Source organism: Rattus rattus, chromosome 7 (genome assembly GCF_011064425.1).
Source record: "Rattus rattus isolate New Zealand chromosome 7, Rrattus_CSIRO_v1, whole genome shotgun sequence".
NCBI lineage: Eukaryota > Metazoa > Chordata > Mammalia > Rodentia > Muridae > Rattus > Rattus rattus.
Window position 1 is genome coordinate 43,673,866 of NC_046160.1, and position 13,903 is coordinate 43,687,768.

Consider the following 13,903-nt stretch of genomic DNA (forward strand, 5'->3'; position numbering starts at 1 on the left):
CCATTTTCTGCTTTTCTTTGCTGACTTGCCTCAACTGACTGTCAATATGCTACCCAGACCGGCTTCAAACTCCCGAGCTCAATTGATTATTCTGTCTCCGTCTTCTCTCCTGAGTAGGCGAGACAGACTATTGAGGTAGGCTGCTGTGCCTGGCTCAAAACTGAAGATTTAAAGTCAGGTTATGGCTGTGAAAATTAGGATGTTGTTCATTTCTGGGCCCAAAACTGGAAGATAGAACTTATAAGTGTGCTGTTTATTCTTTGTTAGTTACAGAAGCCAAATTTTAAATTACTGAGAGCTATTTAAACTGTCAAAGGAAGGAGTTACGACACCTTGTAATTATATGAACAAACACGAGTCTTTCCCCCTGAGTTCTCCCTGAATGTGGGAGTAAGATAGGATCTACTATAAAGTACACTTTTAATCCAATTGTGGGATGCTAAGATTCAACTTCTACGCTAAGGTCTCTGTGGACCCATTGCCCAGAGAAAGGCTGGTCTCGGCATTAGGAGGCAGACCTAGGGGAACAGGCACTGGTGTTTGAGATGATGCTTTTCCCCTTCCCAGTTCTAGGCTCTTAATAGAGGGAAGGAGAGGCACAGGACTAAGTCTCTTTGTAAATATACAGTGCTCATGCTTCCTTGATATTGTTTCTGAATTTGGGAATAAACTCTCACTGTTCACCTTTTCACGTGAGTCTTCTGGAAGTCCCCTAAAAACAACTTGAAACCCTGTTGTTAAGGTTGCCTGATACCCAGAGGCTACTTTGAATTCCACCTCAAAAGAAAAAAAAAAAGAATCGTGTTTGCTCTCCATGCACTTATGAACTACTGGTTTATACTGTCTTTGTGGGTTTAATGACAAAGACCCCACATGGGAGTGAATGCCAACAGAACTGACTCTAATTCCTGTCATCACTGTTTCTTCCAGAACACCTACAGGTGCCTCTGCTGGATCATGGACAGTTTCCCCCTCAACCCGGAGCCCTTAGGATTGGGGTTTCCAAGTCATGAGGTCAGGGGATTGCACGTACTTACTGTGTGGCTGCAGTGTCCATTCAGGTGCAGACCACTGTCAAAGAGAGGCGATGAGGCCCTGCTGCTGTGGTCACTGGATGGCCCTGGGGACCCTGAAACAAAGCAATAGGCCTTTATTCCAACTTTAGTTTTCAAGCACATCATGTGTGCCTATATGACTGCAGGATGGCAAAGCACACAACTCAGGCCAGTAGTTCCTTGCTATGTTCCTCTCAGGGATGGGAAACTAAACTGGGGGCATGGCTGTCTGTGCTACTTTCCTAGTGAGAGTTTCCTTCTCTTTGCTAGGACCTGGTCTTCCCATCAATGCTCCTAGTGCAATCATTTGCCCATCATGTCATCAGGCACTATCAGTTTGTAGAGCAGAGCTGTGCCTAGAGTAGGACCATGAGCCCTTGTAGTCTCCCATCCTGCTCCTTTATCATGGCATATTTCCTCAGAGTTTTTGATTAGTGGATGACTCGTAGGGAATTCATTGCTACAGACAGGCAGTATAAGAATGCAGACAGTGCAGTCAGAGAAGGCTTAACCATGTATCAAAGCAGACCACCACCAACACCATTATCATAATTATCTATGAAGAACCGAGTTAAAATTCATTTGTGTATTTAAAAATGAAGTGAATTCGCTGTGTAAAAAAGAACAAAAAAGTGTTGCAGGGTAACATCAAATTAAATGGAGAGAAATTCAACTAAAATCAAGGACAAGACAAGGCTGCCCACTCTCTCTGTATCTAGTCAACACAGTACTCAAAGTTGTGGCTAGAGCAATAACAGAACTGAAGGAGATTAAAATGGAAAGGAAGAAGAAGTATTGTTATTCCTGGATAATATGGTAGCATACATAAGAGACCCCAAAATTTCTACCAGAGAACTCCTACAGCTGATAAACACCTCCAGCAAAGTGGCTGGATACAAAATAATCTCAGAGGAAATGAGTAGTCCTCCTGTATACAAATGATAAATGGACTGAAATTAGGGAAGCAACACCCTTTACAATAGCCACAAATAATATAAAATAGCTTGGTGTGACTCTGATCAAACAAGAAAAAGACCTGTATGACAAGAACTTGAAATCTTTGAAGAAAATGAGGAAGATATCAGAAGCTGAAAAGATTTCCCATGCTCATGGATTGGTGGCATTAACATAGTAAAAATGGCCATCTTACCAAAAGCAATCTACAGATTAAATGCAATTCCCATCAAAATCCCAACACAATTCTTTACAGACCTTGAAAGAGCAATTCTCAACTACGTATGAAAAAAAAATCCCAGGATAGTTAAAACAATGAGTACAATAAATGAGCTTCTGAGGTAATCATCACCCCTCTCTTCAAGCAGTGCTACACACCAATAGTGATAAAACAATGTTGGCATAGAAACAGATAGGTTGATTAATGAGATTGAATTGAAGACACAGAAATAAACCCACACACCTATAGACACTTGATTTTTGACAAAGAAGCCAAAACTATACAATGAAAAACAGGAAGAAGCATCTTCAAATAATAGTGCTGGTCTAAGTTGTATTTACCTGGATGTCTGCATGTAGAAGAATACAAATATACCCATATTTATCACCCTGCACAAAACTAAAGTCCAGTGGATAAAAGGCCTCAACACAAAACTGAACTTACCAAGTTTAATAGAAGAGAAAGTAGGGAACTGCCTTGAAAATGTTGACCCAGGAGACTGATTCCTGAACAGAACACCAATAAATAGCTCAGGCACTAAGATCAACAATTAATAAATGGGACCTCGTGAAACTGCAAAGCTTCTTCAAGGCTAAGAACACCACTGATAGGACAAAACAGCAGGCTACAGACTAGGAAAGGATCTTCATGAACCCTGCATCTGACCAAGGACTAATATCCAATATATATAAAAAGCTCACCAACAAATTAAACAACATAAATTAAAAATATGGTCCAGAACTAAACAGAAAAATTTTAACATAGAAATCTCTAATGGGGGTGTTGGGGATTTAGCTCAGTGGTAGAGCGCTTGCCTAGTAAGTGCAAGGCCCTGGGTTCGGTCCTCAGCTCCAAAAAAAAAAAAAAAAAAGAAATCTCTAATGGCCGATTAAAACATTTAAAGAAAAAATATATAATATATATATATAAATTATTATATATATATATTATATATAATTAATTTTATATATATACCAGCTTACCACTCTTTGAAATATACCCAAAAGATGCCCCACTATACCACAAGGACACTTGCTCAACCATGCTCACAGCAGCTTTAGTCACAATAGCCAGAAACTGGAAACAACCTAGATGCTCCTCAACTGAAGAATAGCTAAAGAAAAGGTAGTGCATCTACACAATGGAATACTACTTAGCTATTAAAAACAAAGACATCATGAAATTTTGTAGGACAATGGATGGAACTAGAAAATACCACCCTGAGTGAGGTAACCCAGACCCAGAAAGACAAGCATGGTATGGACTCACTAATAAGTGAATATTAGCATAAAATACTGTATAGCAATGTTACAATCCACAGATCCAAAGAAACTATGTAATAAGGAAGGCCCAAGTGAAGATGCGTGAATCTCACTCAGAAGGGAAAAAAATAAACACTGGAGGTGGATGGCGGGAGGGAGAGGGTTAAGGAGAGGAATGGGGTTGGGGACCAGGTATAGGGAGAGGGGATATGAGAGAGTGAGCAAGAGTGGTCAAGGGCACCACAGGAAGACCCACAGGATCAACTAATCTGGGCCCATGGGGTCTTACAGAGACTGAACCACCAGCCAAAGAACATGCAAGGGTTAGACCTAGGCCCCTGCACACTTGTAGCAGATATGCAGCTTGGTCTCCATGTGAGTCCCCTAACAATTGGAGTGAGGCTGACTCTGACTCTGCCCCTTTCCCTAGTTAGACTGACTGGTTGGGCCTCGGAGAGGATGAACTTGGTCCTGCTGTGACTTCATATCCCAGGGTGGGAGGGTACCCAAGGGGGTCTTCCTGTTCTCTGAGGTGAAGGGGAGGGATTAATGGGGGAAGGAATCATGAGGGAAGGACTAAGAAGGGTGTGACTGGGATGTAACATGAATAAATTAGTGAAAGTGAATGTGGCATGGATGTCATTCATCATCAGTTTTACAGATTAGGGAACTGATAGATCTTCCTATGACATCTGTTGACAATATTACAGGAATGATCTGACTCAAAAAGGTTTTCCTAGGGATAACATGGAAAGGCTCCCCCTCAGAGACAACAGGTGCCCAATAAACACAACTCCCTTTAAGAACAACCCTGCAACCACACGCGTTCAACAATCAAGTTAAACTTGTAATTTCATTAAGAACTATTAGGAGAAGCTGTTTCAACCATTCACTCAAGGTCCCAAGGGCAGCTCCAAGACAAAGTGTATTCTGTGACTACCCTTAGCCCCCATTATTTTCAGGACAAACATGCATGTGGGCAGATCGTGTGTCAGTTCTTCTCATTTTTGTGGTGACATCTCCTAAAGGCAGATGGTTGAACACCCCTACCTAACTGACAGTCTCAGAAAGACTGAACATCTGTCAACACATAGGAAACCCTTTAGAATCCACAAACAGAGAGACAGCCCTGAGATTGGGCCTTCTGAGCCCTTGGAAAGGAAGCAGAAGTGCCAAGAACAGCATAGTGGCAGGCTTTTCGCTGACTAGCTGCAAATCATGGTGAGGGGGGGTAATGGTATAGAGTGAAACAGAAAGGCAGCTCCTCTCCCCACCAGCCGCCTGCAGGTAAAGACAGTGAGAAGGGAACAGAGAAGCAAGACACCATTCTGTATGTCGGCACCTGACCATGTCTTCTTCCTAGGTCTTGGTGGACTGTCAGTACCCCTTAGTGCACATGTGCATCCACTGTCTAGTGACAAGAAGGCTCAGAGCCTAACTGCTCTTCTCCATTTCACCTCTGCACCTCCAGACATGCACAGCCCAGCAAGTCAGTGTCCCTTACCCACCTACATCATATCTGTGAGGATGAGTACTAGGAAACACTTCACCACATTCCTACATTTTTGCTTCTATTTAAATGAACCATGCTAACAACTAAAACTTCCTCTGTTCTTTTATTACCCAAAACACATACAGTTGTTGCCCAGTAGAATCTACCCCAGCCCAGATTGTGTTATTTTTCCATTACAGAGTACTGTTTTTGCAGTAGCACATAGTTTACTTTGGTTATTTTACTTTATTTTAGCATCTCCATGTACACTTTAGGATAGTCCATGCAACACTTTCCAAAGTCCTTTCATTCATTTCCAAAATCAGCTTGTCATTATTTGAAAGGGAGATGAAAACATTTCAAACTGCCAGGTGATTTTGTTGTTCACCATAAACATGTCACCATAAACATGTGTCTGAAGATTGGCCCAACTTGAGATCCATCCCATGGGTGGGCACCAATCCCTGACACTATTCTGATGCTATGCTGTGCTTGCAGATAGGAGCCTAGCATGGCTGTCCTCCAAAGAGGCTCTACCAGAAGCTAACTGAGACAGATGCAGATACTCATAGCATGGACAGAGGTCTGGGACTCCTGTGAAAGAGAGGAAAAACTGAAGGAGCTGAAGGGGATGGCAACCCCATAGGAAGACCAACAGTGTTAACTAACCTAGATCCCTGGGAGCTCCCAGAGGCTGAACCACCAAGCAATGGGTTGGTCTGAGGTTCCTAGCACATATGTAGCAGACGACTGCCTTGTCTGGCCTCAGTGGGAGAGGATGTGATGGGAGAGTCTCTAATCCTGTAGAGAATTGATGCCCCAGGAAAGCACCCTCTCAGAGACGGAGAGGAGGATGAGGATGGGGAGAACTCTCTGAGGGGGACTGGAAGGGGGCAACATTTGGGATGTAAATAAATGAAATATTTAACTAGTTGAAAAAATTTTTACCATTAAGAAAAAGAACAAGATGAAGAAGAGGAAAAAGAAGATGAAGAAAAGGAAGAAGCAGGAGAAAGAAGAGGAGGAAGAGAAGGAGAAAGAAGGTAAGAGGAGGGGGAGGAAGAGGAGGAGGAAGAGGAGGAGGAAGAAGGTAAGAGGAGGAGGAGGAAGAGGGGAGGAGGAGGAAGAGGGGAGGAGAAGGAGAAGGAGAAGGAGAAGAAAAAGAAGAAGAAGAAGAAGAAGAAGAAGAAGAAGAAGAAGAAGAAGAAGAAGAAGAAGAAGAAGAAGAAGAAGAAGAAGCGGCAGCAGCAGCTATGCGTAATAAGTGAAGAAACTTACAACTGATAGTCTTTTTTAGACCCTGGATTTCTATTAATTAATTTCTCAGCGACTGTCAGATTTTCTTTCATATCTCCAAAGATAGAATAGTCCCAATATTTTTCTGGTTACTACCAGCATTATCTATTTTCAAAGCTTCTCAGTATTAGTAATTAGGATGTGTAAGAATGTGTATGTGTGTGCATATGTATGTGCATGCCTATTTGTGTCTGTTCACTTGTGAGCAGGGTATGTGTGTGGAAGGGTACATGCACATATATGAAGATGTATGTTGAAGATAGAGGACAACTTCATTTATCCTTTCTCAGGTGTCATCCACATCAGATTTTGAATCAGGGCCGCTCACTAGCTTGAAGCTCACCAAGTAGGTTAGGGAGCCCCAGGAAGCCAGACTTCTCTGCTTCTCCTGCACTGGAATTACAACTGTGTTTCTCCATACCTGCCTATTTTTATGTAGGGAGTGGAGGATAGTTTCAAGACAAGCACTTTACTAAGTTATCACCCCAACCTTAATTCTATAATTCTATTAATTCTATAAATAGTTGTTATAAAATATTTATAATAAGGAGTTATAAAACTTTGTCCTTCGAGGGCTGAATTATATTCTGTCAAAAGTTCTTTCTGCATGGATTAGATACAAAGCAGCAGGGCCACAGAGGGAAATATTCTGGCAGATGTTCTAAGCTAAACATGGCATTGCTGTAGGACCCAGAATCTCCTTCTTTAGGTTGAGTATTAACAAAGATGTCCAAACAAAGCTTGTTGATGAATGTTCACAGAAGCATAATTCATAACAGCTCAGAAATAGCAGCAAGTGTCCATTAGCTGAAGAGTAGATGGAACAATGCCCTACATCCATATAAAGCAGAGCTATGCAGCCATAGCAGATGCATGTTACCTCACCAACGACTTTTGAAAGCATCGCATTGAGTGCAAGGAAGTAAAGGCGAAGGTCATGAATTGTCTAACTTCATTGATAAACATTTCCAGAAAAGGCAAATCCACTTTGAAAGCAGTGGCTTTCAGTGGCTAGGGCCAGGGAAGGTGGGGAGGAGTTTGACTGCTAGCTTGTAGAGGACTTTTTGGGCAGTAGAACATTGAGAAATTTAATCAGTAGTGATGGCGTATGGCACAGGGAAATACTAAACAATATGCAAGGTCTATCTGTATAAAACCATCAAGTGTCTGAGTGTCTGGAAAAATCACACAGGTCTGTTCAATCTCTCTGGGTATTTATTTTCCCATTAATATCAATTTAAGAAATGCTGAAGTAGACATTTTCTTTACAAGTCTGTTGGGATTCTTCTACATCAGCAATCACCTCTGTGGGACAGGTGTTGGCTTCAGACAAACAAGCAATTCAACAGGGGCTGCTCAGGCAGAAGCAATTTTACCTCAATGACCTGTCTTCACCAGAGGCCATTCTGCATGGATTTATGGAATGGTTATGGCCCTTTTGTTTAAATTTTTATAGAGACTATGACTTAACAGTTTTAGGTTGTAAAGAACAAAATAAAAGGAGAATGGACATTTATAGAATTAATGGCAAATTCAGTACGCATCCCTGAACTCTGCTTTGGTCCTGAGCAATAGGGCTCCCAGGAGTTCACGGTAGGTCTAGCCACAAAGGCTGAGCTCTGCACAGGCCCTCATCAAGGGGGCTCAAAGAGCTCCTAGCTAACTGAAAGCTATAGGGCAAGGCCTCAGATTCCAGTCAAGTCTGTGAATGTAAGTTAAAGTTCTTAGGTTTGAAGAGCTCTTTTATCCTTCAAGGGAAATAGTGGTCTCAGAGTCATGGTAGCCTTTCCTTTTCAACAAACAGATATTGAAACCTTTGTAGCTGTTGGCTCTACTGCTCCCATTACACCAGGGTTAGCAGCCAACAAACACTGTTCTCTCTCCAGGCAGAAAGGTTACTGACCTCTAATGGAAGGTGGGAAAGGCTGTGCAAGTGTCCTGTCATCTATGTGGTTCCTGTTGTCCCTCGGGCCAGGCTATAACTATCCCTCACTTTCTATCTCAGTACGCAGGCACATTCAGAATAAACAGACCCATGCAGGAGGTGATAAACACTCATCTGGACATAGGCTGCTAAGTACTCTGCGTAAGCAAAACTAAGATGGAAACATGCTCTGCACGGTTACCAGTCTCCTATACTGTGGAGAAGAGTGTTGGTGGCTGGCTACAGCCTCTTTTGAACACAGCCATAAAAGCCCCCATCATTTCCAATTAGAGTGTTTCTGTCCTTGTTCTATGGCTTGGATACATGTGCCACAAAGGCCATGTGTTAAACGGTGTGGTCTCAGCCTCTGGTACTACTGGTAGATAGAGGATCTATTAGGAAGAGACACAAAGAGAGTGTCTAAATGGGAGGTGCCCCTCAAATCCATCCCCTCACAGCTTAAGGAACCCTGATGGAAGACAGGAAGAGTGTAGGAACCAGAGGGATAGAAGACATCAGAAGAACACGGCCCTCTAAATCAAGTGTGTGAGGTGCAAATCCACTCACAGAGATGGAAGCAGCAAGCACAGGGCCTGCATGGGCCCTACTAGGTCCTCTGTATACATACCCTAGTTTTTAGCTTAGTATTTTATGGGGCTCCTCAGTGTGTGAATAGGTGGGTCTTTGAATTTTGGGCCTGATCTTGGGATTCTTTTTCTTCTCTTGGGTTGCTGTATTCAACTCTGATATAATAGGGTTCTTTTTGTTTTATCATATTATAACTTTTGTGTCAAAAAACTCTTAGCCATGCCATCCCCCCCCAAAAAAAATGTGTGACTTAGAAGGAAAAAGTTGGGTGATATGCCCTTGGCACTCTAAGCCCTTCTAAGTCTCTCTCTTTGCTTCCTGATCACCAATGTAAGCGGATACCACTACCATGAAGCACTCTGTGGTACCCTGGGTTCCCATAGGCCCATAGCCTCATGACTATCAACCAACTGCAGTCAAACAAACCGGAAATCAGTCAAAGGGTCATTCTCCCCAGCATTTTGTTATAGGCCTGGAGCAGAGAGAAACACAGGCCTCTTCATTTCCCACCCAGAAGTTCATAGATGGCACAAACTTTCTGTCCTTCATGGTCCACATGCCAGCACATCCACAGCAACTGGACCCCACTCTGGTAGGCACACTGCTACTTCACATCCCACCTCTGTGTACATCCAATGGGCCATACTTCCTGACTCAGCTTCCCAACTATCAAGACATGCTCTGGACTTCACTCACTGAGTTGATGGAATAGGTCAAGTTTAATACTGAAAATTATTACTTAAAAAATTCTCCCCATTTTAATATTTACCTTCTTTTATCACTCTACTATGTTCTTGTTCTCTCTCTCTCTCTCTCTCTCTCTCTCTCTCTCTCTCTCTCTCTGTGTGTGTGTGTGTCTGTGTGTCTGTGTGTGTCTGTGTGTATCTCCCCCCATCATTTCAAACCTCCCTGGTAGTACTGATAAAATACTGAGTCTTGTATCACCTCCCACACCATCTGAGTAGCTTGTAGAAAGTCCATCATAGGCACCACCACATCCCTGTCTCTGTACACATGGGACCATTGCTAGCATCATCCATGGCATTCCACAGCGACAGCTGTGATCTCCCTTCCAGTCTTTGATCTGTTTCTTAAATCTACTTTCCTTACTCTGGGATCCTCCCATCACATCAGCACATGAAACCCTTCCATGTCCTCTTCCACATCATCCTTGTATCCTCAAGAACTTTTCACCTGCTCTCCTCTCTCCATTTCACAAGGTAGTCTCCATGGACACAAGGCAGGTCACAACTCCTATGCACATGTCTATAGAGCAGCTGGGTACCAATTTCTCTAAGAATGGTGAATATCACAGCCACTCCCTGTGTTCTGTTGGAGATGACAGATTCAAGGGTCCCAGGAAAAAGAGGGTGGAAGGAACATCTGAGTCCAATGGCTTTTCTGACAGAACATGGAATAGGTTGTGTGGTCAGATCAAAAGGCATCAGGAATAGCACCTAGGCCACTTATACAGTAAATAAGAGAGATGCCGACAACAGGTTATAGTGATGGAGGAGGAGAAGGGTGAGTGGATACCAAGACGGACCAGGGAGAAGGAGCCACCCTTTCCTGCAAGAAGAAAATGGATGGGAGAGTCAGTCACGATAGGAAAGGAAGGTTGCCCAAGGCCAGGCAGCAACTGCTGCTGTCAGCTGTCCCTGCACTCACAGCAGCAAGCGTCAGCTCTAAGGAGCCTAAGTCTCATCTTTCAGAGCTTTCCTAGAAGTAGAAGAGAGCATTCAAGAGAGTCCCACATCTACACTGCTAACCCCCCTACCCCCCTCAATGCAGGACCTTCTGTTAAATGTAACCAGCTAGGGAGAAAAGTTAAAGTCACAAACAATGATTAGTACAGCACGTTTCTAGGTTTGATATAAATCACAATCTTGGTGGATCAAGTACAGTAGAGTATCACGAGCTCTGCCCCATCATGGTAGGCACTCTCAGATGTGCATTCACATGACTGGGCTGTAAACTTAATATGAGGTCAACCTATATATTATGAATATAAACCGCTCTACACATAGGCACATGAATGTATGTGTAGAAAACCATGTGTGCATGTGCGTTTGTGTCTGTTAGTGAGTCTGTGAGTGTGCACATGTGCTAATGTGTGTGAGAGTGAGTGTATATGTGCATGACTATATTTGTGTGTATGTAGGTAAACACAGTAGCAGGGGTTGTGAAGGAAGGCACAGAGTTAGTGGCTTCTGATGATGCTGTCTGGAGTGCCTTGGGGAACTGTTGTTCTTTGCCTGTCTAAATCATTCTTCTCTCTGAGCATGTGTTTAGAAAACGGTTTATACCAACTGTTCCAAGATATGTGGAAAGATAATGCTGGAAGCAAGAAAATTCCACAATACATTAGAATCCCACCCTTTCCCACTTACCTAAAGGCAGCTTCAGAAATGAGGGTGCTTCCCTGAGGTACTCAACAGTGATGGTGACAACATCGCCAGCATTTCTCAGAAGATGCACCTGTTCAGAACGTGAGAATAGCACTTCACCATCACAGAAGAAACAGAAGTAAGTGAAGCATGAACTCTCTTTATGGATCTTTCTTGATTTTTAAGAATTTGTTTCAGAGTTATCTTAGAGATACTGAAATTCCATTGGGCTAAACTAGGGTAAAGACAATTGGAGATATATATATATATATATATATATATATATATATATATATATATATATATATATATATATATACACACACACACATACACACACACAACACCTTTGCTTTGACTCTGAATGTGTAGGCATCAAAAGCAGCCATGTTAAGCCACAGAGCAAGGGTCCCTGCATGCTAAATAATTTAATCTACCAGAAAGTAAGATCCCATGCATGAGAAGTCAATTTGTTGATACAAATCGCCAAATGTCAGGCACTGGCAAAAGACATAGCAGCTGAGTGACCGTGACATAACCATATAATTTCAAAGGTCAAACATCACCTTTACTGGGGAAAATGACAGATATCATTAGCTGTGATGTGATACTCTCTGCTGAAATATCAAACTACTCATGTGGGTTTGGTTTTAGTCACACATCTCGTATCCATTACTTAGGGAACCCAAGGTCAGTTTCTTGTATACAACACATTTATGCTTAAGTTGATTTTATTAAAACACTATTAGCAAGGCAGTGATGGCACACGCCTTTAATCCCAATACTCAGGATGCAAAGGCAAGCAGATCTCTAAGTTTGAGGTCAACCTTGTCTACAGAAGGAGTTCCAGGGCAACCAGGACTATATAGAGAAACCCTGTCTCAAAGAACCAAACCAAACCAAACCAAACCAAACTGAAACACAATTGGTCTACATGCTATAAATCTGCTTATTAGGACTGATTGGAGTCACTTGCTGTCTATGAACACAAAGTCTTACCATCAAAGGCTCATAACCATCTCCTTGGACCTTCCTCTCTGTGTACGCCTGACAAAACTGGTGTATTATTTCTACTCCTCAATTTCTTCATACATTACCCTCAGCAATTCTTATTTGAACAGCTACTGTATGGGACAGTGTTTTAAACTCTTGGTGGGGCAGGGGCAATGGGTTAAAGAGTGAACAGAGACAGATGAAGGTTCTTTGGCCTCTAGTATCAACATGTCTTTCATGGGCATGGCTGCCCCAAATCAGTTTCATCTGAGCACAGCTTCTGAGCTGACCAGATCCTGAGTTGGCCAGACCTTCTGAACTGACCAAGCATTGTGTGTCCACCAGTTTCTACTCCATGACATGACTGTCTCGCCATGTCTTTAGGCCTTTATATGCCACGGCCTCGCACACTTTTTCTTTTACACTGGAATTACTGAAGCCCTGCCCCTGTCCACTCTCATCGTGAAATTGGATGTTTCTGGTATATGTCCCCAAGTGACAGTCCCCAAGGAACAGCAGCAATTACAAAAGGTAACCGTGGCGGCTGCTGGCAGAAGGAGCTGCTGTCAGTGCAAGGCAGTGGTCTGCCAAGGGAAAGAAGCCTGTAGGTCTTTGCAGACCTGAAGACATCCGTGGCCAATACTGATTTTTTTTCCTGCTTACTGCTGCCACTAGTGACCGTGTGTTTATAGCATCCATGCTGCAGACATGTCAGGTGTATGTCCTCTATATCCATGTGGTCCTGAGTATTAACTTGTCTCATACTTTCCAAGGTCCCACCCAAGGGTGAGGCTGAGCCAACCTGACCCCATCTCCCTATCTCCAACAGCATGTGTTTTTTTTACCTGCTGTTCAGATAAGGGCACATACATTTTGCAGAAGGAGGGACACATCACTATCTGTCCCGCAACAGGTCCCACTCTCTCAATTTCCAATCTCTGTCTTCAAAGTACATTAGAACACACAGAGCAGAAGTGGGCCTCACACCAAGCAAGGATATACTGAATTGAGCAGGGAGGAGGTTTCTCCTCACTTGGTACATATCTCAGGAGGTGACCCATCCACACTTACTCCTTGGCCAGTCCAGGAAAGCATGACTATCTTCCCTTGGCAAGCAAAATCCAGGAGCAGATGGGAAAGGCACAATATAGCTGCATCCTCTTGCTGCAGCAAAGGGTTTGCCTTATAAATCTTACTTCAGGATGCCTTATCTCTGGACAGGAGAAAGCCACAAGGGCTCGTGAGTGGATAGCCATTGTGATACTCTGGTCCTGAGAGCTCAGTACAGCTTAGTTCCAAAGAGCAAGGGCGGGAACTGTTGAGACCTGTCGAAGCCAAGTTGCCACCACCTTGAAAAGCTCCCTCTATGCTCCCCACACAGCACAGCCAGGCTATGGTGGATCTGTGGATTTGCCATGGTCAGTTTGCTCTGCATGTTGGTGCTAGTGTGTGTGTGTGTGTGTGTGTGTGTGTGTGTGTGTCTGTTGAATTATTAAAGAAAATGAGATGTAAATCTCTTTAATGAATTCCAGAGCCCTTCAGCAGAACCAGTGTGGATTGAAGCATTAAAAGGTGTGATCGCATATTTATGTGAGTTTATATGTATCTTGATAATTTTGCCTGAGACTAGCAGAGCCATCTGGAAGAGCATGGCTGTGTGGCCTGAAATATTCAAGGACTTTAATTAAAGGTTAGTGACTTTAAAAAAAATATCTTAAGTCTCAAAGTGCTC

General features: G+C 43.0%; 1 protein-coding gene across 2 annotated transcripts in view; it reads right to left on the bottom strand.

Annotated features, from left to right (window-relative positions):
- Positions 1–13,903, bottom strand: part of Sntg2 (syntrophin gamma 2) — a 202,725-nt gene that overhangs the window by 82,814 nt on the left and 106,008 nt on the right. For both annotated transcript variants that reach the window (XM_032907580.1, XM_032907581.1), the window contains 2 exons: positions 11,182–11,269; positions 1,038–1,129 (listed from right to left, as the gene is read on the bottom strand). In XM_032907580.1, the coding sequence (XP_032763471.1) occupies positions 1,038–1,129; positions 11,182–11,269 (180 nt within the window). The remainder of the gene's footprint in view (positions 1–1,037; positions 1,130–11,181; positions 11,270–13,903) is intronic.